The following is a 24,325-nucleotide window of genomic DNA, read 5'->3' on the forward strand; positions in this document are numbered from 1 at the left end:
ACCCCCACCTGTGACCAACTGACCCACCCCAATCTCCCCACCAACCCCAGCCAACCACCTCCCCTACTCATCCACATCCATCTCTAATCCTACTCACTTACTTTCTTCTGGCTTTTCAAAGTGGCGGGAACCTTTAAACTTACCTGCTTTACAGCTGCTACTGCCACAAAATATCACCCACTTTCCATCTCTCTGACTCCCCTGTCCTTAACAAATGACCTTGGACACTGTGCTATATATTTCTCATGCAGCCTGAGTCAGAAGGTCAGTTGGAGTAAAGTAACAGTTGAATTTCAAGGTAAAAAGATCTGAAGTAAGAATCTGATTCTGATTGCCACTCCATGGAAGTTATCATATGTACGATATTGGGAAACCTTAATTAGCATGACAGCATCATAATCTTTTGATGTTTCAGTTCTCCTGAGACTTTCTTTGACCTCATTAACATTTCCACATCACCTCCACGGTTAAGACTGACAAGAAGCTTCCTTTTTCATACTAAATACTCCCTTGCCCTTCAGTTTCTAATTCTCAGAAATCATAGAATTCCTACAGTGCAGGGGGAGGCCATATGACCACAATCCCATCCAGGCCCTATTCCCGTAACCCCACATTTTTACCCTGCTAATCTCCCAACACTAGGGTCAATTTTGCATGGCCAAACAATCTAACCCTTTGGACTGGGAGGGAACCGGAGCACCCAGAGGAAATCCATGCAGACACAGGGACAAAATGCAAACTCCACACTGACCCGAGGCCGGAATTGAACGCGGGTGCCTGGCACTGTGAGGCAGCAGTGTTAACCACTATATCACCATGCCACCTGGTTTCTCTCTAGAGTCCAAGCCCAAGGCTTGTTGCTTGCAGTTCTAGAAACTATTTCAAACATTTCTCTTACACCACAAGTCAAGCCTTAATTTTTTTTAAAAAAACTACCAATTTGTAAATCATCCCTCTCTCACCTTTAGTTGCTCACCTGTCTTTCTACTGTCTTTCTTGTCTCTTATTTTTCATTTTATTGATATTACTGTGGTCAGTAGAAACATAGGAACATTGAAATTTCATTTCTTTGAGCATCATCTCCTGCTCTACTGCATCCTCACTGAGCTTAGGTTAAAATTTACCATACATTTTTGCCTCTATTGTACTCTTGCAGAGGACTTCTAAACCGTTGAATAATTTCCTCCCTTGAATTTTCTTTCCTCTTGCAATGTTTAGCTTTATAAAATCCAAGTATGACACCAACTGATGAATGACACTTAATTTAAGAGAATGTCCTTTCTCTTAATATTCCAACCTTTGTGCATTCTTCGTGATAAAGAACCATCTGAAATGTTGCGTAACTAATGCACCTCATCAGCATTATTGTCATAAATAGGCTAATTTGCCATGGCTGGACAAGATTTTTAGAATATTAGAACCACTTCCCATTTAAAAGACAAAGGGATTTTTTTAAAAATTCATTCCTTGGATTTGAGCATTTCTGATTGCCAATCCCTGAAATGCCCTTGACAAGGGGGCACTAAGGTGCTTTCTTAAACTGCTGCAGTCTGTCTAATGTATGTACACCCCCAATGCTGTTTTGGAAAGACATCCAGGCTTTTGACCTAGCAACAATGAAAGAACTGCAATATAGTTCCAAATCAGGAAGGTGACAGGCTTTGTGGGGAACTTTCAGAAGGTGGCGCTCCCATGCATCTTGTCACGATGATTGGAAATTGACTGAGTAGAGTACCTGCAAGTCCAGCAGCTAACGACTAATATATTGAGCTGTTTAAAAAAGACCTGTTTCTCTTAGGAAATGCAAGAAAAGACACTGATAAAAAGGCTGCCACCAAACACTTGATAGTTGATACTGTAAAATTGACCTCTTCCTTCGAAAGTCTATGTAAATTGCACTGCAGACATGGAAATTCACACCTGGCTGGGTGAAGATGTCAAGACTCACTTCAAAGAGGGACACAAGAAGACATTAAAGATCTAAAATGCTCGACCGCAACCAGATAATCATCCAACATTCAAAACCCGGGTGCAGGGTTTTTTCTCGGGTTTTGTAATTAACGCTCTGACTCTTCCTTTGACTCAATAAAATCTGGTTTTATTAACTGCTTATTAACAAAGAAGTACATTTAGATTATGTAATAAGTCAGGAAGCTCGACTAAAAATTTAGACTATTTATTGTTAAACACGAAACAAAGTCACTACTCCGTGGTGTACATATATAAGTCGCAAGCTCTGCAGACCCTTTCCGGTGTCTGCCTTATAAAAGTTTCAGGGGATGTGTCCTACCTGGACAGGCCATTGCCTGTTACCAAGGGAACTTATATTCAACGGGCCTCAGAGATCAATTAGTAATTATTCGTGGAACTCAATGGGGTTATCACAGATTGGAGAAGGCATTGTGGGGAAAATAAATTTGTAACGTCTTTGTTGTGAACTGAGGGGACTGAAATCAAGGGGAGTCAATTCACTACTCCTCAACTGGCTGAAACAGTCTACTGCTCTTGCAGTCTATGGGATAAAGGTAGTGGGCTTAAAAGGTTCCATCAAAGATGTGTTGGTGAGTTGCTGAGGCACATCTTGTTGTTACTGCTACCACTGTGCGTCAGTGGTGGAGGGAATGAATGATCAATGTGATGGATGAGGTGTCAGTCAATGGGTTATTTTGTCCTTGATGGAGTGCTGGTGGAGCTGCGTGTATTCAGGCAAGTAGAAAGTATTCCATTGGACGTTGAGGGAAATATTAAGGCATTTTCTTTTTGGTCTCAGCACACTTTGCACGCCGTCGCTAAAAACACTTCAGCCAGGTTTTAAAAATGAATGGTCGGGTGTGATGAAAAGTATTTTTAGCAGATTTTCACAGAGTTCTTTGGTAGCCTTCCATAGAATTCCTACGGTGCAGAAGGAGGTTATTCGGCCCAGCGAATCTGCACTGACTCTCCAAAAGAGCATCTTACCCAGGCCCAATCCTCTGCTCTATCCCCAATTATCATGGCCAATCCACCTAATCTACAAATCTTTGGACTGTGGGAGGAAACTGAAGCACCCAAAGGAAACCCATGCAGACAAGGGGAGAATGTGCAAACTCCACGTGGGAATCACTCAAGGCCAAAATTGAAATGGGGGTCCTTGTGTTGCAAGGCAGCAGAGCTCACCACTCTGCCACTGTGTCACCCATGTGAAAGTTAAAACAAATAGACAAAAAACAAAGTCGATAAACATGATAAAAACAAAATTACTGCAGATGCTGAAATCTGAAACCAAAAGAGAAGACGCTGTAAAACCTCAGCAGGTCTGGCAGCATCAGTAAGGAGAGAAAAGAACTGACATTTCGAATCCACATGATCCTTCGTCAAAGCAAAGGATCATTTGGATTCGAAATGTCAGCTCTTTTTTTCTCCTTCTGATGCTGCCAGACCTGCTGAGATTTTCCAGCGTTTTCTCTTTTGGTCTATAAACATGATGAAGTACTTCAATCGTGCATCACACCAATTTGTTGTTCGACGTCTAACAAAGTGAAGATTTTTTTTTGAAGTGAATAACACTGCTTGCCCTCAGCATTTACATGAAAGAAGTGCTAGAGACTTGGTTTGTTCAGCCAGGTTAGTTCCCTCATTCTCCAGCCCTAATAGTAGGCCACACAAAACTGCAGTGAAACTGTTTAGAAAGCAAGCAAAAACAGTTCAGCACTAACAGAGTTGTGAATGGAAGTCATAAATCTGTTGTAGAATGTTAGAAATAGGCCACAAAGAAACAGGCAGAGAGTAGCCAGCAGCCTAGAAGGACAGACTAGCGTTTAAGCTATATGGTGTGACCTGAGCCCTTTAAATAGAATTGATACAAAGGGGTGAATTTTCCTTTTCCGCTCACCATGGAATCAGAGCGGGCGAGGGGCAGACCGAGGTAAGGTGCACTGACCTCAGGCGGGACTTTCCAGTTTCGGGGTGAGCACGACTAAAAAATCCCATCCAAAGTCTTTGCTAGCTTTCCAGCATCTTAATTTGCTGAGCAAATTTATCAAGCTAAATGCAGAAAATTTTCGCAAAAGGGTGGTACAACAAACATATGCCCCTTACTTAAACAATACAACAAATGTTTTTACTACTTCCAACAGGCAATCTAGCATTGAATGTGTAGCCCGATCCAACATACAGGTGATATACTTCTGGTGTGCGAAGAGTGTACCTACACTGTTTGCCATATTGTACCGTTAGTTGTCTGTTTTATGCCTGTAAATTGAATATGATGCAATCAAATTTCTAGATCAAAGACCACACATTTGGAATGATGTTGAGTGGGAACACAAGACATTGAGTGACGTACTGCAAGGGATAGGTTGGAACCGTTATTGTTTCTACTCACGGGAATTACCTTGATTCAGAAACTCAATGCAAAATAGTCAATTCTGTGAATTATACCAAGTGTGAAAGCACAGTGGTTGGCACTGCACCTCATAGTGCCAGGGATATGGATTTGATTCCCGGGTTGGGTCACTATCTGTGTGGAGTTTGCACATTCTCTCCATGTCTGTGTGGGTTTCCTTCAGGTGCTCTGGTTTCCTCCCACAACACAAAGATGTACGGTTGGGTGGATTGGCCATGCTAAATTGATCCTTAGTGTCAGTGGGACTAGCTAGGGTAAATGCATAGGATTATGGGGATAGGGCCTGGATGGGATTGTGGTTGGTGCAGGCTCAATGGGCCAAATGGTCTCCTTCTGCATTGTAGGGATTCTATGATAAAGTGAAGTGCTTTGGAATTAAAGTAAGCAGTTTCAGATTAAAGTTCTGTAGAAAAGACACATGAACTCAAAACATTAACCAGGTTTCTCTCCCGACTGATGCTGCCAGACCTGCAAAATTTATCCAGCATTTTGTGTTTTGTAGTACATAAGAACATAAGAAATAGGAGCAAGAGTAGGCCATCTAGCCCTTCAAGCCTGCTCCGCCATTCAATAAGATCATGGCTGATCTGTCGTGGCTCAGTTCCACATTCCCTCCCTCTCCCCATAACCCTTAATCCCTTGTCTTATCAAAAACCCATCAACCCGCTTCTTAAAAATATTTAGCGAGGTAGCCTCCACCACTTCAACAGGCAGAGAATTCCAGAGATTCACCACCCTTTGAGTAAAGAAATTCTTCCTCAACTCCGTTCTAAACCGCCCCCCCTTTATCTTGAGGCTGTGCCCCCTAGTCCTACTGTCCTTTCTGAGTGGGAAGAGTCTCTCCACCTCTATCCTATCCATCCCATTCATCATCTTATACGTCTCAATGAGATCTCCCCTCATTCTTCTAAACTCTAACGAGTACAAGCCTAGTTTATTCAGCCTCTCCTCATAGCTCAACCCCCTCAACTCCGGCATCAGCCTAGTAAACCTCCTCTGCACTCCCTCCAAGGCCAAAATATCCTTGCATAAGTACGGCGCCCAAAACTGCACACAGTACTCCAGCTGCGGCCTCACCAATGCCCTATACAGCTGCAGCAAGATCTCCCTACTTTTATATTCAATCCCCCTCACTATGAAGGCCAGCATCCCATTCGCCTTCCTGACCACCTGCTGCACCTGCAAGCTGGGTTTTTGCGACTCATGCACAAGGACCCCGAGGTCCCTCTGCACCGTCGCCTGCTGCAGTTTTTCCCCACGTAAGTAATAATCCTTCCTACCATTATTTTGACCAAAGTGGACCACCTCGCACTTGCCAACATTAAATTCCATTTGCCATTTCCTGGCCCATTCGCCCAGCCTATCTAGATCCTTCTGTAGACTCTCCACACCTCCGCACAATTTGCCGTTCCACCAATCTTGGTGTCATCAGTATTTAGCTTTGATCAGAACTGAAGTACGTGGACAGAGGAACGACACGGCAAATTCGACAGAGGCAAATGAAAGGCACCATGAATAGGAATGAAAAATTAACAACTAATGAACAGATGAGACTGCAGGATAGATGCATCTTACCTTGTATGCATTTTGATAAATCCCGAAGGTTGAAAACATAATGAGACTTGGCGGGTGTAGGCAGCAGGTCAACGCTCATTCGGTGGTAAATCTCAACAGCCGCTTCCACAATACTGATGGAACATTGTTTCACTGCTGGAGTAAATTCTGCCAGAAAACCATTCAAGATAGCCTGAATCACAGAAAAAGAAAGGCTAAGAAACACGTGCAGGGTGATGCAGACTAGAATGCAGGCTGGATGTCAGAAGTATTTATTATGATGCTTTTCCACAAATTTTGTACAAATTGATTACAGATATAAAATGCTTCATAAGTTTGTTTATTAGTTTCACAAGTAGATTGATATTAACACTGCCATGAACTTACTGTGAAAGTCCTTAGCTGCCACACTCCGATGCCTGTTCGGGTACACTGAGGGAGAATTTAGCATGGTCAATACACCTAACCAGCATATCATTCCAACCGTGGGAGGAAACCGGAGCACCTGGAGGAAACCCACGTAGACATGGGGAGAACATGCAGACTCTGCACAGACAGTGACCCAAGTTGGGAATCGAACCCCAGTCCCTGATGATGTGAGGCAGCAGTGCTAATCACTGTGCCACTGTCCCATGCCTAATAAGATGAGGAATTGAAATGCAGCCAGGTGATGAGTGACCGCAAGAAACTATAAAAGGGTCGTGAATGAAGACCAGTCCATCAAGCAAACCAGCCTCCCACTCAATGGTTCCGTCTACACTTCCTGCTGCCTTGAAAAAGCAGCCAGCATAATCAAGGATCCCACGCACCCCATACTCTTTTCTACCTTCTTCTGTCTGGAAAATTGTATAAAAATCTGAAATCATGTACCAATCGACTCAAGAACAACTTTTTCCCTGCTGCCATCAGACTTTTCGATGGATCTACCATACATTAAGCTGATCTTTCTCTGCATCCTAGCTATGGCTGTATCACTATATTCTGCACCCTCTCCTTTCCTTATCTCCCATGTACTCAATGATTCCAGCATCCGCAGTAATTTGCTTTTACTCTATGAACTTTATGCTTTGTCTGTACAGCGTGTAAGAAACAATACTTCTCACTGTATTCTAATACATGTGACAATAATAAAACAAATCAAATGACTGCATTGAATAATTCAGAGACCTCCACAGTTAAGCTCGCAAGGTTGTCCTTCACCCTCAAGTAGGGCCATCTTCTTTTGGCTCACCTTCCACAGCTGCAACACCAACCGTACAGATCAATGAGAGCAGAGTTGCTCACATGTCTCTGTTGTGCCACCATGAGTAGTTAGTTCATGTCATTTTGGACTGGAGGATCCTTGGCAGCAGCACAAATTGTGAAAATCAGCCTCCCAAAAACAATACAAAATTAATCAGATTTCTTGATGCTGCTCAACAAGGTCTACTACTAACCTGGAAAATCTGCTTCAGGCTGTGCTCAGAGGGCGTTGGGAGGCACAGCATGCTGAAGTGTCTTATGAAACGCGGAGTCACTGGATTTCGTCCACCACCGGGAGGTGCACAGGCAGCAGCAATAGTAACATCCTAAAATAGAAGTTAAAAATGAACTAAAGAGGGATTCAGCAGGGTGGATATGGAGAAGAAGTTTCCACTTGTCGGGGAGTACAAACTCAAGCGTCAGAATTATTAATCAAGGTTTCTGGATTACTAGCCCCATGGTGTAACCACAGTTTTCCAGTTCTGTGAATCTATAAATCCTCATTTGTCATAATGAGCTACCATTGATCAATAAATAATAAGTCAAATGAACATAAAGTCACTAACCAAAGTACCAATGAAAAAATGTTTAGGTGGAAGAAAATTTATTACTTTTCTATTCATTCATGAGGCATGGGTGTCACTGGCTAGCCAGCATTTATTGCCCATCCCTACTTGCCCTTGAGGTGGTGAGCTGCCTTCTTGAAACGCTGCAGTTTACATGCTGTGGGTTGACCCACAATGCTGTTAGGGAGGGAATTCCAGGATTTTGACCCAGCGACTGTGAAGGAACAGTGATATATTTCCAAGTCAGGATGGTGAGTGGCTTGGAGGGGAAATTGCAGGTGGTGGTGTTTCCATGTATTTGCTGCTATTTTCCTTCAAGACGGAAGTGGGTGTGGGTTTGGAAGGTGCTGTCCAAGGCTCTTTGGTGAATTGTGCAGTGCGTTTATGCATTTGGACTAAAAATTGTTTGAATAAATTCTGAAAGGTTACACCACATTATGCATAAAAAGTCATCAAGACCACCAGTGGACAAAATTCAAGAGAGTCACAATTTGTTTTGCCAGAAATGATTGACCATACCTTTCCATTTTTTCCTAATATCATAAGCCAAATGTATTTTTATTTATTTTATATTTTTACATGAAAACATTGATTGATATATAAATATACCAATCTATAAGTTAACTTTCCTATAAGGATATTACAATTTTGGATCTTTGTATGATTGCGTTCATCCCCTAATAATTTCCCATGACCTTTTTCCCTAACTTGTTTTGTATAATCTCCACAAGAGATCAAACAGTTAACATGCTTTGAGTAATCAGCAATCTGAATTAAACATAAATTGGGATTTCCCTTGAAGGTGCCTCTGCTGCCTCTCAGCCACCATGCTTTGTGCTGGAAGTGGGAAAGAGGGACAAGACGTGTCGCTGTGGGAGTCAGAAAGCCTGCAGCAGATTAAAAAGATAGCAGCTGTGCGAGGCACAAGAATCCAAATGATTTCTCTTGCAACATTTGGCATAAATCAAAAGATCCACTGGGTACTCGTTTCACTTTTCTCATACAAGAGAGCACACAGGTTGTAGCATTTCTGGAAATCTAGTAGCTTCGTGCGGCACCCTGTCCCTCATGAATGCAGAAGCTAAATTCTGACCAGAAAAAAGACCTACGAACAAGCAATGTGGGCAGAATGCTCTCAGGAATCAGTAACATCTTTGTTCAAGTCTTTGAAAGAATTTTCTTGTTCATAGAATCCCTGTAGCGCAGAAGGAGACCAATAGGCTCATCGAGTCTGCACTAACTCTTTGATAGATATCTTATCCAGACACACTCCCCACCCTATCCCCATAACTTCACACATTTTCCATGACTAATCCATCTAACCTACACATTTTGGGACACTAAGGGGAAATTTAGCAATGACAATGCACCTAATGTATACATCTCATACAGCACCTGTATTTCCTTCCAAAAGAGTTTCTCTCTGTCATAGAATCCCCCAAAGTCCTGGTATTGTCGAAGAAGCTCAATCGGTGGTTGAGATCCATAACGATCCAATCTGGGCATGTTAAGATCATCCACAAAAATGATGACTCTCTTATTTCCTGGAGCACCTATACAAAAAAAACAGCCATTTTAATTTAACTTTTATGGAGCCCTGTATTCATGCTATGAAGCAGGATAGTCAAAATAACAAAATCAATTTAAATCACACTTCACACTATACCTTGAAAGTTTTCAATACAGTTTGATATTTATAATCCTTTAACAGGTTTATCCAATTTCACATTTTCCATTGGCTTGTATGCGTTTACACAATTTCAACATTGTGAGGGATGGCACAGTGGCAGAGTGGTTAGCACTGCTGTTTCATAGCACCAGGGACCCGGATTCAATTCCGGCCTTGAGTGGCTGTCGATGTGGAGTTTGCACATTCTCCCCACATCTGCTTGGGTTTCCTCCGGATGCTTCAGTTTCCTTCCACGGTCCAAAGATGTGCAGGTTAGGCTGATGGGCCTCGCTAAATTGCCCTTAGTGTCAGGAGGATTAGGACTGTAAATATGTGGGATTATTGTCAGCGCAGGCTCGTTGGGCTAAATGGCTTCCTCCTGCACTGTAGGGATTCTAATGATTCATATTAAAATGCATGTTTTGTTTGGTAATTTTGGAAAAGATTACAACCTATTGTGAGTAATGTGGCAGATTTCTTGGTCTCAGACAAACTCCTTTGTGCATTCTTTCTGTGCAACCTTTGTGCTTTTGAGGCACAAGAATTTTTACTGCATAAACTAGGATGCAACAAAATATCCATATGTCACTTCATGTGAAATTGGTTGCTGGTGCTCAGAAAAAGTTCTGTCACAGTCTAACGATCTGAACTTGCAGAAAATCCTGCTGAAGGACTCCTTTTGCTTCTTTTACCAGATCCATGATCAAGTTATGAGGCAAATTAAACAAACTTGTTTGGGTAAAAGCAAACTGTGATCCAACAGTCCAGAAGGAGAATCAATCTCAGGAAGGGGGCCTTTCTGCTCAATTCCTGGACAGGGGATAATTTATTTCCAGTGTTGTCAACCTGATCAATGGCATTGAATTTAAATAACAAGAACATCAAGGGGCGGCATGGTGGCACAGTACTTAGCACTGTTGCTTCACAGCACCAGGGACTCGGGTTTGATTCCTAGCTTGGATCACTGTCTGTGTGGAGTTTGCACGTTCTTCCTGTGCCTGCGTGGGTTTCCTCCGGGTGTTTCGGTTTTCTCTCCAATATGCCAAAGATGTGCAGGTTAGGTGGATTGGCCATACTAAATTTCTGCTCGGTGTCAGGGGGACTAACTAGGGTAAATGCATGGGGTTATGGGGATAGGGCCTCAGTGGGATTGTAGTTGGTGCAGACTCGATGCGCCTAATGGTCTTCTGCACTATAGGATTTTATGATTCTACATGGTGACTGACATTCTGGCATTGGCCCTATGTACCCTCACCGACAATGCTGAAGACAATTGCACCATCTTATCGTGAAAATGCAAACCTAGACTTTGGAGGAGAGCCACATTATAGTTGGATACTGAATCTTTTCAGTGCTTTGTACTGGGCATCTGTCCCAGTACCCTGGACAAACTGTTAAAATTCTGAGTGGTCATTACACAAAAACCTGGCAATGAGAGATACGATGCTGCTTCCTCAGATATTTCTCCCTCCTTCTATTAGAGTGGGAATGATAAAGGGTGTCTTGGGATTCCATTGGGGCTTGTGTGAGACATAAGGGGAGCTTACGCAAGTTCACCTTCACAACCCTGAAGGCTCTGCGTTACTGATGCCTTCTGCACTGTCTGTACGGAGTCTACACATTCTCTCTTGTCTGCATGGGTTTCCGCTGGGTGCTCCAGTTTCCTCCCACAGTCCGAAAGACATGCTGGTTAGGTGCATTGACGATGCTAAATTCTTCCTCAGTGTACCCAAACAGGTGCCAGAGTGTGGCAGCTAGGGGACTTTCACAGGACCTTCATTGCAGCCTGCTTGTGACATTAATAAATAAACTTCCCATGTGTCCCATACTTGGCATATTTTCAGATGAGGTGCTGTGCAAACCAGGCCCCTCCACCACCAAACAACAACCATGTGCATCCAAAACTGCAGCTTCCCATTTAACAAGCTGCCTCCACCCTTGTGGCATCCTTGCCATGCCTATGGCTGCTTTCTCTAAGACAGAAGAGCTGTCATATGAACTTATGAATTAGGGACATTCCTCCTTGGGTTTCGCCATTTCACAGACAATATGTACCCTTTTGAAGTTTTTAAGTTTGTTCATTAGTGTCACAAATACTCTTACATTAACATTGCAATGAAGTTACTGTGAAAATCCCTGAGTTGCCACACTCCGATGCCTGTGCGAGTACACTGAGCACGGCCAGCACGTCTTTCGGGTTGTGGGAGGAAACTGGAGCACCCGGAGGAAATCCACACAGATACAGGGAGAGCATACAGACTCTGCACAGTGATCCAAGCTGGGAATCAAACTCAGGTTCCTGGCTCTGAGAGGCAACAGTGCTAACCACTGTGCCACCCATTTCTCCTGCAGGAACAGGACAGTAAGGGAAATACATCCTGCAAAGGGAAAGTTCAGCTACTCCAGAGGAGGAGCATCCATACCACAGTCACAGGCTCTCAGAAGCCCTTTGGCTGAAAATGACTCCATGGACTGAGCGAGTGGCCAGGCTGCAAACCCCTCCAGATCTGAGTATCTTCAGGCACCTCAGGTCTCTTCAGCTGCCGTGAGAATGGTTGAGTCTGTGTTGAGTGTAAGGGGCTGTCCATCTGGTAGAAGTCTCACTCACCTTTCCAGTTCTTAAAAATGCTTGCTGTGCTATATCCAGGTGTGCCAAACAGCTCCAGTGATGGTTATTCTGTTGGCTTGCCCTTGTTCATTCAGAGGGTCCATTCATAGAATCCCTTCTGTGCAGAAAGAGGCCATTTGGCCCATCGAGCCTGCACTGACAACAATCACACCCAGGCCCTATCCCCGTAACCCCACACGTTTGCCCTGATAACCCACCTGATAAGGGTAAATTTAGCACGGCCAAACAACCTAACCTGCACATCTCTGGATGGTGGAAGGAAACCAGAGTACCCGGAGGAAATGCACGCAGACACGGAGAGAATGTGCAAACTCCTCACAGAGGGTCACCTAAGGGTAGAATTGAACCCAGATCCCTCGTGCTGTGAGGCAGCAGTGCTGGCCAGTGTCATCATGCCACACTATTCATCAACTCATTAAAAGCCCAACCCCATGAAAATCCCATCAGATTCTATATTCCTGACAGAAGTTTGCAATTGGGACTCAAATCTGTTTCCCTTCTTCAACTGGAAAATCCAACACCGAGAAGTTAGGATCCCAGAATTTTTAGGTCACACATTGCAAACACAGTCAGTAGCAATAAAAAACAAACCAAATTGTTAAGTCTCTTTATGGATTTTGAGCATAAAATTATCACCTTTACGTTTTTATTAAACTTTATAAGTTCATTATTATGTGACATTAATAGATTTTCATCACGTATGAAACTGTATCCTACCAATGATATTTTTCCTTTTCTTTTCTAGTTTGGATTCAATTATCTCTTGCGTCCTTGAAGATGATGTCTGAGCGGAAAAGTTGATATAAAGAGGGACATAGCCAGCTTCATCTTGGATTTGATTGAGCAAACTTCGTGCAACAACAGACTGTAATAAGAATTTTTAAAAGTTCATGGAAGCATCTACCAAATCTTTCAAAATATAAAATTACTCTTCTCATAACGGAACTGTCTAATGTGTAATCAAGGGTTCTCAAGTGGGGGGGCCTAAAAGATGTCATGGGGTTTACTGCCAAAAAAGACTTAGGGCTGGATTTTTGGGGAACAATCTTTAAAATGATAGGCGGGTCCAGGGTGCAGAAATCCCACCTCCAATTCCAATTGTTGCTGCTAAGTTTAAGAGTGATGGGGCTCACACAGGAGGGAATCCTTGCAAGACAATTTGAAATTAGCATTGAGTTCAAACACGCCTCATTTTGGCTGGTCCAATTCCTTAAGCTGCAGAGTTGAAGGGCAGATAAGGCCTGTATAACTGTCATAATCAGAAATTTAATTTATGCTCTTTCAATTTAAAAAACAAACAGGAGGCAACTGCACATTTTTTAATAAAGATCTGCTGAGTTCCTTTGATTGACAAGCTATTTGATGCAGATTAGAAGAAAAGTTTCAATGGATTCTTTGTTGACAGTGCTTCAAGAGCTACCATTGTGTAATTAATGCTTGGCTAGGTTTCAAATGCTAATATTATCTCAGCAGGGAATTCCGAGTTCCTAATTCAACTGACAGCTTGAAGAGGCTATTATGTATTACCTATCTTTGATGTGGGGATATAAGTAGAATTTCATTTTATCACAGATTAGCCACTTGAGGCAATTTAAAAGTTTTGGAGTGATGTTTCATCCTCCTTACAGCTTACTTATCCATCTATCTTATGCAGACTCAGAGATGGTTATGAAAACACACAGCAGACCAACAAGATAAAGATGATTCAATTAATCAGCCACATTTATTCACTTTGACAATGACCTTGAAGATGCTCCTGCAACTGCTGGGAAGAGTATCTCCCCCTTTACCGGACCTTGTACACCATAACGTGCCAAGGACGTATCAGAAAAGCAAAGAACAGACCTTCTACTGGGTTAATATATATCATGCAGTCATTCAACAGGAAGTCAAAGTAACATCACTTTCAGATGCACATCTCCACTTAACAGAAGACCTTGAGAGCCGTACCATGTTGGGTGCAATGGGTAGACAGGCCACCAAACTTGGGATGTGATTGGAAATAGGGGCCATCAAACAAAAGAAAATATAGATCTGATAATTAAAATCTCATGCCAATATCACCAGGCCTTCCCATTAACCAGCAACCTAAATTAAAATGGCAACAAATATTGTGCAGCAACTATTTCAGAATTATTGTACAAGTTGTGAAATGTTTTAGGATGTCCTGAGCTCATGAAAGTCAATATATGTTACTAGTTCTTTCTTTACACAATTCTTCTGAAATTCAGTCATAATTGATTACTTGAAGGTAATAGCTCATTAGAGCATGTACCTGCTATGTACCCCTTTTGTAAAGCAAAAAATACCCTTTAGCAAAGAATAATTTTGTGATATACAAATCTAGAAAAGATAAATCATTTCACTTTATTAATAACATCATTATTGATACTAAATTTCAATTTTTAAGAATCATCTATAGCTTTGACCTGGTTCTTTGATATAATTAATGCAGAAAAAGATGACAAAACAACATTGTACCTTGCCCACTCCAGTTATGCCTGTGAATAAAACAGAATGCTTAACAGCAAGAAGTTTTTCCAATAGATAGCCAAATCGCACAGTGTCTGTTGTGGGAACAAGCATCTCAAAAAATGGTATTTCACTATCATACTTAAAACTGGTAATAATTCTGTCCCATGGATCTAATCGGTTGTTGTGAAAGTCCATGTAGTAGCTCCAGAGGTCACCAGATGTCGGAATCTAAGATAAAATAATAAAGATGTTTTGTACAATTCAAAAGCGTCATTGTTGAAAATAGCAAATTGATATTTCACAGAAAGTACAGAAAAATCATGTTTGTAAACAAAGCATAGCCTCAGTTAGCTGGCTAGATGAGAAACATCACATTTTAAGCAGAGTATAAAATGAAATTTATTACAAAACTGTCAAGTTGTAATGTTAAAGTCAACTTTGATTTCAATTCATCCAGCTCACTGCTGAAGTTATGGGAGCAGACATTCTCGCTATAACTTCTGAGCATTGTGCTTGATTTGGAAAGACAATGACTACAATGATTTAGATGTGGGCAAGCAACGTTGGTTAAACTTAAACAAAGAAGGATGTTTGAAGCTCCTCAATAATGTATCTGGAACACTTAATTGATAAAGTCTCATCACATGACATAGTTGAGTCTGTTTACAAATGAGAGTCGTCAATTAATTACAGTTAATTTCTGAGGTCAGCATGTTCATATGTTTTTTAAAGCTTAATTGCCAAAGTTATGTGAAATCAAGGAAGTGTGGCAGGAATGGAATACTGGGACTTAAAGACAGAAAGAAAAGAGAGAAAAGGGAGAGGGCAACAATAGGAACAGAACAATGAGAGGGAAGCCTGGGAAGACAAACAGTAGTGAATGGGAAGAGGATATTGAAAAGAAAGCCTGCAAAAAAGGGAGATGAGTGAAAGATAGAATGGGAACTGATAAGTAAAACTGGCACAATGGTTAGCACTATTGCCTTGCAGTGTCAGAGATAGGAGTTCAATTCCAGTCCTAGGTGACTGTCTGTGTGGAATTTGCACATTCTACCCATGTCTACGTGTGTTTCCTCTGGATGCTGTGATTCTCCGCACAGTCTAAAGATATACAGGTTGGTGGATTGGCCATGATAAATTGTCCCTTTGTTTCACATGATGTGTATTTTAGGGGGATTAGTGGGGTAAATATGTGTGGTTATGGGGAAAGGGCTTGGGTAGGATGCTCTGTTGGAAAGTTGGTGCAGACTCTATGAGCAGAATGGTCTTCTTCTGCACTGTAGGGATTCTAGAATTAAAGAAAAGAATGAAGACCAAATGAGAAATACAACACCTGGAGAAAAAATTCTGAATAGAGATAGAAGGACAAAGCAAGAAAAGGGAAATATGAGGGACCTTTCATCAAAGCCTGGTATTTAATTGAAAAGTAACATTCCATTACTTTTTCTTTAGTTATCAAAGAAGAGATTTAGGGGTATCCCTGATTGTCTATGATCATACTGTTAGTTCTATAACATCCATCATTACAAATGTTCCAATTCCTCTAATTTATCCCATTTACAAATCAACCTCTGCCCTCGTAGGCAAAAAACGTCTGATAACAGTGAAACAAATAAGATTGGCACATGGGTATACAAGCCAAAACAGACATCAATATAACCATAGCAGCCAGAAGCAATAATAGAAAAGTTAACGTGAACATACTTAGGGAGCAATCTTAGCAAATAAATTCTAAATGTCGAACAAGCGTGAAATGGAAGCGTTTCAGATCCATTTTTTGGTGAGGTCACAAATGAAATCTCACAGCACTTAACGCAAAAAATGATGCACAATCGAAGTCCTGCCAGTAGGGGGAGAGGGCTGAGCCTAAGCTCACCAGAAAGCCAGCAGCTCACACTAGAGGGTGCAATTGCACAGTGCCACAATGCTTGACATGCAGTGTAATCGTGTCTGGTGGGAAGTGCTGGACTGACAGTTCTAGGGTGCAAAGTTGGCACTGCAAGGCTCATAGGTTGGCAGTGCCAGGCTGGCACTGTCCTCCTGCCCCCAACCTCCTGGGGGCCTCAACGGCCTCTGGTCCTAGCAGTGAGGCCACCATGTCAAATTCCCATTGATGGGGACCACATGTGATCCTCACTGATGAGGCCCTTCATCGACAAAGCCATTAAGGCAAGTGAGCCAGATGATTGCATCATAGATTCACTAATTCTGTGGAAATGAGGATTTTATTACTTAAACCAGCCTCACGTCCGACTGATCACGTTGAAGATCTGGGGCTGGTAAGATTCTGAAGGATGAGAAACTGGGCAGAATCTCAATTTGTGCCTCTTGTGCAATTTTACTGGCTCACCCACCCATCAACAGGTGTGCCGAGCTGGTAAGATCCTCGCCTTAGAAATGTTACCGACAATAGTTTCAACAAAATATGCAATTTCAGATGAACTGAAATTAAATGTTGAAGTCATCAGATTTTTGACTCTGGTGAATGGTTTGGTGCTCACACCTAATCCGCCAGGGTCCAACTGTGATGCTGTCACAGAGATCTATATTTTGTTCCATACAAATTAAATGCATATGAATGTATAATAAAACTGCATCTGTTTCGTTGTTAAAATCAAAAAAATGCAAATTTAATCTTTTTGATTCTGTAACAAATAGACAAGCAGCTGCCCATGGAAATGTTTTCTGACAAAAATACTTGCTTAAATAATTCCACTATGCCCTGCCTATTAACAATCATGCACTCGGTGGTACAGGATAACTTCTAGGAATCCACCATTTCAACTCTTTGCTGGTTAAAGATCAGCCTGCATACAAAATCTGGAATTAAGGATCTATTGATGACCATGAAATTATTGTCAATTGTGAGAAAAACTGATCTGGTTCATTAATGTCCTTTAGGGAAAGAAATCTGCTGTCCTTACCTGGTCTGCCCTTCATGTGACTCCCGAGCCACACAATGTGATTGACTTTCAGCTGCCCTCTGAAATAGCCAACAAGCCACTCAGTTCAAGGGTCAACTAGGGATGGGCAGTAATTGCTGATCAGCCAGTAATGCCACGTCCCATGAATGAATTAAAACAAAATCTTGGGTTGGTTCAATTGATTTGAACCAGAAGGGTCTACAGATCAAAAGTAGCAATGGCTTCAGATGCAGGAGCACCCAGCCAATAATATTATTTCCACCTCTGAGCTAAAGACCCCATTAACATTTGTAAAGCTGTTTTCGGGCATCATGAGAACTGCCCAAAGTGGAAACAAAAAAAAAATGAGCTGATGTTTATCAAGAATTTCGAAATTATACAAAAAAAATCTCTTAACAAGCAGGAGATAATGTGCCTTTTCTCCTAATTGTCAAGTGGGGAAGCATTTTGTACAGCCAAGATATGTCTGATGGGGCAGCATGGTGGCGCAGTACTTAGCACTGCTGCCTCACAGTGCCAGGGATGCAGGTTCAATTCCCAGCTTGGCTTGCTGTCTGTGTGGAATTTACACATTCTCTCTGTGCCTGGGTGAGTTTCTTCCAGGTGCTCCAGTTTCCTCCCACACTCCAAAGATGTGCGGGTTAGGTGGATTGGCCATGCCAAAAAGCCCCTCAGTGTCGGGGGACTAGCTAGGGTAAATGCATGGTGTGGAATTGTGGTCGGTGCAGACTCAGTGGGCTGAATGGCCTCCTTCCGCACTGTAGGATTCTTTGATTCTAAGTTATGAAAAACAATGGGCGAGATTCTCCAGCCTCCCAGCTGTGTGTTTACTGCCAGTGGGAGAGGGCACATTGTTTGCTCATGGAGGAATTCTCTGGTCCCCCTGCTGTCAACGGAAATTCCCATTAACATCATCCCATACTGGTGAGAAACCGACGGGCAGAGGTGCACTGGAGAATCCTGCTGGCGTGAATGGTTGGAAAAATTTGGTTGTTGTATTTATTTGAAATAAAAGCAACCGATGCTGGAAAAGCTCAGCATTGTCTGGCAGCAACTGTGGAGGGGGGGGGGAAAGAGGATTAACATTTCAAATCCAACATGAATCTTCTCGGAACTGAATTTGTTTGCACACTTTGTGGATACCTTAGCCTCCGGGTGTTCCTCAAACTGACGCCGCACAAATAAATCAAAGCCATCCCAATGGTTTTCAGTCAAATTTCCTCCAAGGGACCAAATGTAACAGAAGGCAAATGTCTGGCAAATAACACCATTCAATTGAGAAGCATCCTTGAAAGCAAATCAGATCACATAGTTTGTTTAAAAAGTGACAATAAAAAGTGAAACACGCTAATAACTTCTATTCACATACAATTTTTTTCCCTATGTCTAGGAACATGAAGCTTCTAGCACATTTGAAGTTACTGATTTTAATCAATTACAATTATTGCTTTTAAAAAAGCATTTAGGCAGTTACATGGGTAAGATGGGTATAGAGGGAAAGGGCCAAACGTGGGCAATTGGGGCTAGCTCAGTAATTTAAAAAAAAGGATGGTATGGGCTAGTAGAGCTGAAGAGCCTGTTTCCATGCTGTAGACCTCTATGACTCTATGACTTAGGTGTTTAGCAACATAATTCTGAAATAGTAAACCAGCTGTACAACCTGTATTCTATCAAAATCAACCTTCTAAGCAGGCCAACAGTAGCATTTACCAGATTTTGAACTTTGTTTCAATAAGATATTCTAGAGAACAACTTGTGATTCAATGAGGAATGCAGAAGAGAATATCAGCAGCAGCACTGGGCATTGTTAAAAATAAGGTGCCAACCAAGTGATGCTACAACACAGGATTACATGAATACTAAACAGCATGTGCAACAGATCGAGCTAAGCAATCCCACATCCAATGGGTTAGATAGGAGCTCTGCAATCCTGCACATCCAGTTGTGAATGGCAGAGAACAATTAAACAACTAAGAGGAGAGAATTACACAAACATCTCCATCCTCAATGATGGGGGAAGCTAGTATAACAATGTCAGAGACAAGGTTGAAGCATTTTCAATTATCTTCAACCAAAAGTTGCGAATGGATTACCCATCCCCGTCTCCTCCCCAAGTCCTCAACTTTACAAATGTCAAGCAATGGGCCATTTCCAAGAGAGAATCCAACCATCTCCCTTTAATATTTAAAAGATTACCGTCACTGAATCCATTTACACTCTGCGGATTAGCACTGACCAGAAATTCAACTAGACAAGCTATGTAAATACTGCGGCTACAAGACTAGGTCAGAGACTGGGAATTCCGTGGCAAATCACTCTTCCCTTGACTCATAGGTCATAGATCATAGAACCCTACAGTGCAGAAAGAGGCCCTTCGACCCATCGACTCTGCACCGACCACCATCCCACCCAGGCCTTACTCCCGAATCCCTACATATTTTACCTGCTAATCCCTCCAACCTAAGCATCCTAGTACGCTAAGGGGCAACCTAACCCGCACATCTTTGGACTGTGGGAGGAAACCGGAGCACCTGGACGAAACCCACGCAGACACGAGGAGAATGTGCAAACTCCACACAGACAGTGACCCGAGCCAGGAATCGAACCCAGGTGCCTGGAGCTGTGAAGCAGCAGTGCTAACCACTGGGCTACCGTGCCGGCCCTCTCCAAATCTTATTCACCACCTACATGGGCATACAGCAAATCAAGTCTGTTGGAGATTAGATAGCTTCACATTAACAACGTAAAAATATTTTCTGGGTCATATTTGTAAAAGACCCCATGTTTTTGTGTTGTAGTGATAACTGTGACTGGTGCTTACATTTAGCAAAGCTCCATATGACCATTACAATCTTAAGTTACCTTTGGAATATATTTCAGATATCAGTTCACATACCATGCTGAGGTCTGGACCATCTTTTCCCAGCAGCAGAGATTCAAGGAGACAGCAGAGAGTAGTGACCTTACTAATGTCGACTTGATTGATGGCCTGTGTGCATTTCTTGTTAACATAGCGGAGCCCATTTTCAACGCAGCTTTCAAAAAGTTTCATGAGATACAGCCGTGGTTCGGAAGGCATCTAAACAGATGTTAAATATTTATTTCGAATGTCTTTGATTTGATTTGATTTATTATTGTCACATGCATTAGCATATAGTGAAAAGTATTGTTTCGTGCGTGCTATACCGTTATAGAGAAGGAAAAACAGAGTCCAGAATGTCGTGTTGCAGTCATAACATATTGAATTACAGCATCGTTAGAGAGTTTAAATGAATTAGAATGAAGTTTGAGAAGCATTTATTATCCAGAGAGATGTTGAATTTCACTTTACACCATGCTACTTTATAACAACAGAGCACTTATTTAACAAATAATATAACTAATTAAAATAAATACCAATAACCAGAAATGTTTGATCAATTGTTACATTGTAATTGATTGTTTTAAGGAAACTGTTGACGTACAAGCCCGTTTCCATAAAAAAAGCAAAATAATATTAATTGTGACCATACTTTTAACCATGATTCTGTGTTTCTGACAAACTCTGGTGCCTAACTATTGACTACGCTCAGCATTCCAGTTGCCCCTGTGATTAAGAACATAAGAACATAAGAAATAGGAGCAGGAGTAGGCCATCTAGCCCTTCGAGCCTGCCCTGCCATTCAATAAGATCATGGCTGATCTGTTGTGGCTCAGTTCCACTTTCCCGCCCTCTCCCCATAACCCTTAATCCCCTCTCTTATCAAAAACCCATCAACCCGCTTCTTAAAAATATTTAGCGAGGCAGCCTCCACCACTTCAACGGGCAGAGAATTCCAGAGATTCACCACCCTTTGAGTGAAGAAGTTCCTCCTCAACTCTGTTCTAAACCGCCTCCCCTTTATCTTGAGGCTGTGCCCCCTAGTCCTACTGTCTTTTTTGAGCGGGAAGAGTCTCTCCACCTCTATCCTATCCATCCCATTCATCATCTTATACGTCTCAATGAGATCTCCCCTCATTCTTCTAAACTCTAGCGAGTACAAGCCTAGTTTATTCAGCCTCTCCTCAGAGCTCAACCCCCTCAACTCCGGTATCAGCCTAGTAAACCTCCTCTGCACTCCCTCCAGGGCCAAAATATCCTTGCGCGGGTGCGGCGCCCAAAACTGCACACAGTACTCCAGCTGCGGCCTCACCAATGCCCTATACAGCTGCAGCAAGACCTCCCTACTTTTATATTCAATCCCCCTCGCTATGAAGGCCAGCATCCCATTCGCCTTCCTGACCACCTGCTGCACCTGCAAGCTGGGTTTTTGCGACTCATGCACAAGGACCCCCGAGGTCCCTCTGCACCGTCGCCTGCTGCAGTTTTTCGCCACGTAAGTAATAGTCCTTCCTACCATTCTTCCTACCAAAGTGGACCACCTCACACTTGCCAACATTAAATTCCATTTGCCATTTCCTGGCCCATTCGCCCAGCCTATTTAGATCCTTCTGCAGACTCTCCACACCCTCCGCACAATTTGCCGTTCCCCCAATCTTGGTGTCATCAGCAAATTTCGACACCCTGCACTCGGTTCCCTCCTCCAGATCATCTATATAAATGGTAAATAGCTGAGGCCCCAGCACCGACCCCTGGGGCACCCCACTAGTCACCAACCGCCAATCCGAATAGCACCCATTGACCCCCACTCTCTGCTTCCTATTTGACAACCAATCCTCTATCCACGCTAACACCCTACCCCCAACTCCATGTCCCCTGACCTTCTGCAATAACCTCTTGTGAGGTATCTTGTCAAACGCCTTCTGAAAATCCAGAAAGACCACATCCACCGGCTCTCCTCTATCCACTGCCCTAGACACATCCTCATAGAACTCCAGTAAATTTGTCAGACACGACTTCCCTTTAATGAAACCGTGTTGCGTCCGCCCTATCAAGCAATTAACCTCCTACTCAATATCCTTTCCTCCCTCAAGACAGCCTACTATCTCCATACGTAGCCAATCTCCAACCTTGGATCATTTATTTGCTCTTGCAACCCATTATCCATGCTTTAGTTGTTTCTAAACTCAATTATCGCAATGTTCCTCTGCCAGCTTCCTGCCTTTCAAACCTCCATAGTCTTTAGCTTATCCAAAACTTTGTTGCCTCTATTCTAACTTGCATCAAGTCCCATTTACCCATCACCCCAGGCTTGCTGACTAATATCTTGACCACCACTTGAGCATTGATTGGCAGTGGGCAGGACTTCCATCTGCTCTTTGAAGAGAGTCCCATCCATGAGAGCTGGCGATTAATAAAATTGACTGGTGGCTCGCCAACCCAACTGGGCACAGTGTTGCAGGGGCCAGAAGTGGTAGTGGCTGGAACTAAGTCCCGGCATCGTTGAAAAGGTAAGCCATAGGGACAGGAGAGTCAGGGGTTGGGAGGGGAGTGATCATGGCGTCAGGGTTAAGCCAGAAGGAAGGAAGATCTGGAGCTCCAAGGTCCCAGAGAGGAAGCTTTCAGATTGAGGTGCCCCCACCCCCCCACCTCACCTTCCCAAACGAGATGAACATTTTTTTTCTGTCAGTTGCCCATGCAATCTGCGCTTACAAGCTAAAAATTGAGACTGGGCGGGAGCAAGTAAATGGGACTTGGTGCCAGTTAGAATATAGGCCACAGAGTATTTGATAAGGTGAAAGTTGTGGAGGAAATGGAGGCAGGCATACGACTACCCTGGCAGAGTGATATAAAGCACATCAGCATCAGTACAGTGGCAGAATGATTTTTGCACTCACCCCAAAGTCTATGGCAAACTCAGGGCTGCCTTGTATACATCATTCATTAGCAATCGGATTTTTGATTTTCGATTTGATTTGATTTATTATTGTCACATATATTAGTATATAGTGAAAAGTATTGTTTCTTATATGCTATACAATTAAAGCCTACCAGAGAGAAACAAGGGAGAGGGTGTAGAATGTAGTGTTACAGTCATAGTCAGGGTGTTGAGAAAGATCAACTTAACATGAGGTAGGGCCATTCAAGAGTCTGATGGCAACAGGGAAGAAGCTGTTTTTCAGTCAATTAGTATGCAACCTTAGACTTTTGTATTTTTTTCCTGATGAAAGATGATGGAATAGAGTATATCTGGGGTGCGTCGGGTCCTTGATTATGCTGCTGCTTTTTCTGAGTGTAGACAGAATCAATAGGTTGGAAGCTGGCTTGCGTGATGGACTGGGCTTCATTCATGTCCCTTTGTCCCCTTCATTCATGTCCCTTTGTCGTTTCTTGTGGTCTTAGACAGAGCAGGGGCCATACCAAGCTGTGATACAACAAAACAGAATGCTTTCTATGGTGCATCTGTAAACTTTGGTGAGAGTTTGTAGAGAACATGCCAAATTTTCTCAGCCTCCTGAGAAAGTAGAGGTGTTGATAGGTGTTCTTAACTACAGCATCAGATGGAGGGACCAGGACAAGTTGTTGGTATCTGGACACCTAGAAACTTGAAGTTCTCGACCACTTCCACTTCATCCCTGTTGATGTGGGGTGGGCGGGGGGGCATATCCATCATTTCTCACTGACACGATGCAACATTGAAAGGCCTGATGGGATGGCAGTGGCCATCTGTTTTAATGAGCATTTATGTGATGCAAATGGCATTTGTGCCACCGGCCAGCGGGTAGAATGATCCATCATTAACCTGCCAGTGAGGGGATTGCAATGTGATTTTACACTGGCAGGTTTAAGACTTTATAGCTCGTGCCAGCTTCACTGTGCCTGCCCAGAACCTACCACGGGCTGGGTGGAAGTATTACACAGTAAAAAGTCTGACAACACTAGGTTTTAGTTCGATTTATTTGATAGTAAACTCACAAGCTTTCGAGGGGACTGCCTCTTCGTCAGGTGAATGGAGAGTTCTG

The 24,325-nt window shown here is 42.7% G+C and overlaps 1 protein-coding gene across 1 annotated transcript in view; it reads right to left on the minus strand.

Annotated features, from left to right (window-relative positions):
• The window catches only part of dnah6 (dynein, axonemal, heavy chain 6), a 300,004-nt gene that overhangs the window by 149,218 nt on the left and 126,461 nt on the right, over nucleotides 1–24,325 (minus strand). The window contains exons 36-42 of the mRNA XM_080188484.1: nucleotides 20,340–20,522; nucleotides 18,587–18,730; nucleotides 14,526–14,747; nucleotides 12,762–12,909; nucleotides 9,142–9,299; nucleotides 7,375–7,506; nucleotides 5,960–6,131 (exon numbers count right to left, since the gene is read on the minus strand). Of these exons, the coding sequence (XP_080044610.1) occupies nucleotides 5,960–6,131; nucleotides 7,375–7,506; nucleotides 9,142–9,299; nucleotides 12,762–12,909; nucleotides 14,526–14,747; nucleotides 18,587–18,730; nucleotides 20,340–20,522 (1,159 nt within the window). The remainder of the gene's footprint in view (nucleotides 1–5,959; nucleotides 6,132–7,374; nucleotides 7,507–9,141; nucleotides 9,300–12,761; nucleotides 12,910–14,525; nucleotides 14,748–18,586; nucleotides 18,731–20,339; nucleotides 20,523–24,325) is intronic.

Source organism: Carcharhinus amblyrhynchos, chromosome 5, assembly GCF_965287045.1.
Source record: "Carcharhinus amblyrhynchos chromosome 5, sCarAmb.v2.hapA, whole genome shotgun sequence".
NCBI classification, from domain to species: domain Eukaryota; kingdom Metazoa; phylum Chordata; class Chondrichthyes; order Carcharhiniformes; family Carcharhinidae; genus Carcharhinus; species Carcharhinus amblyrhynchos.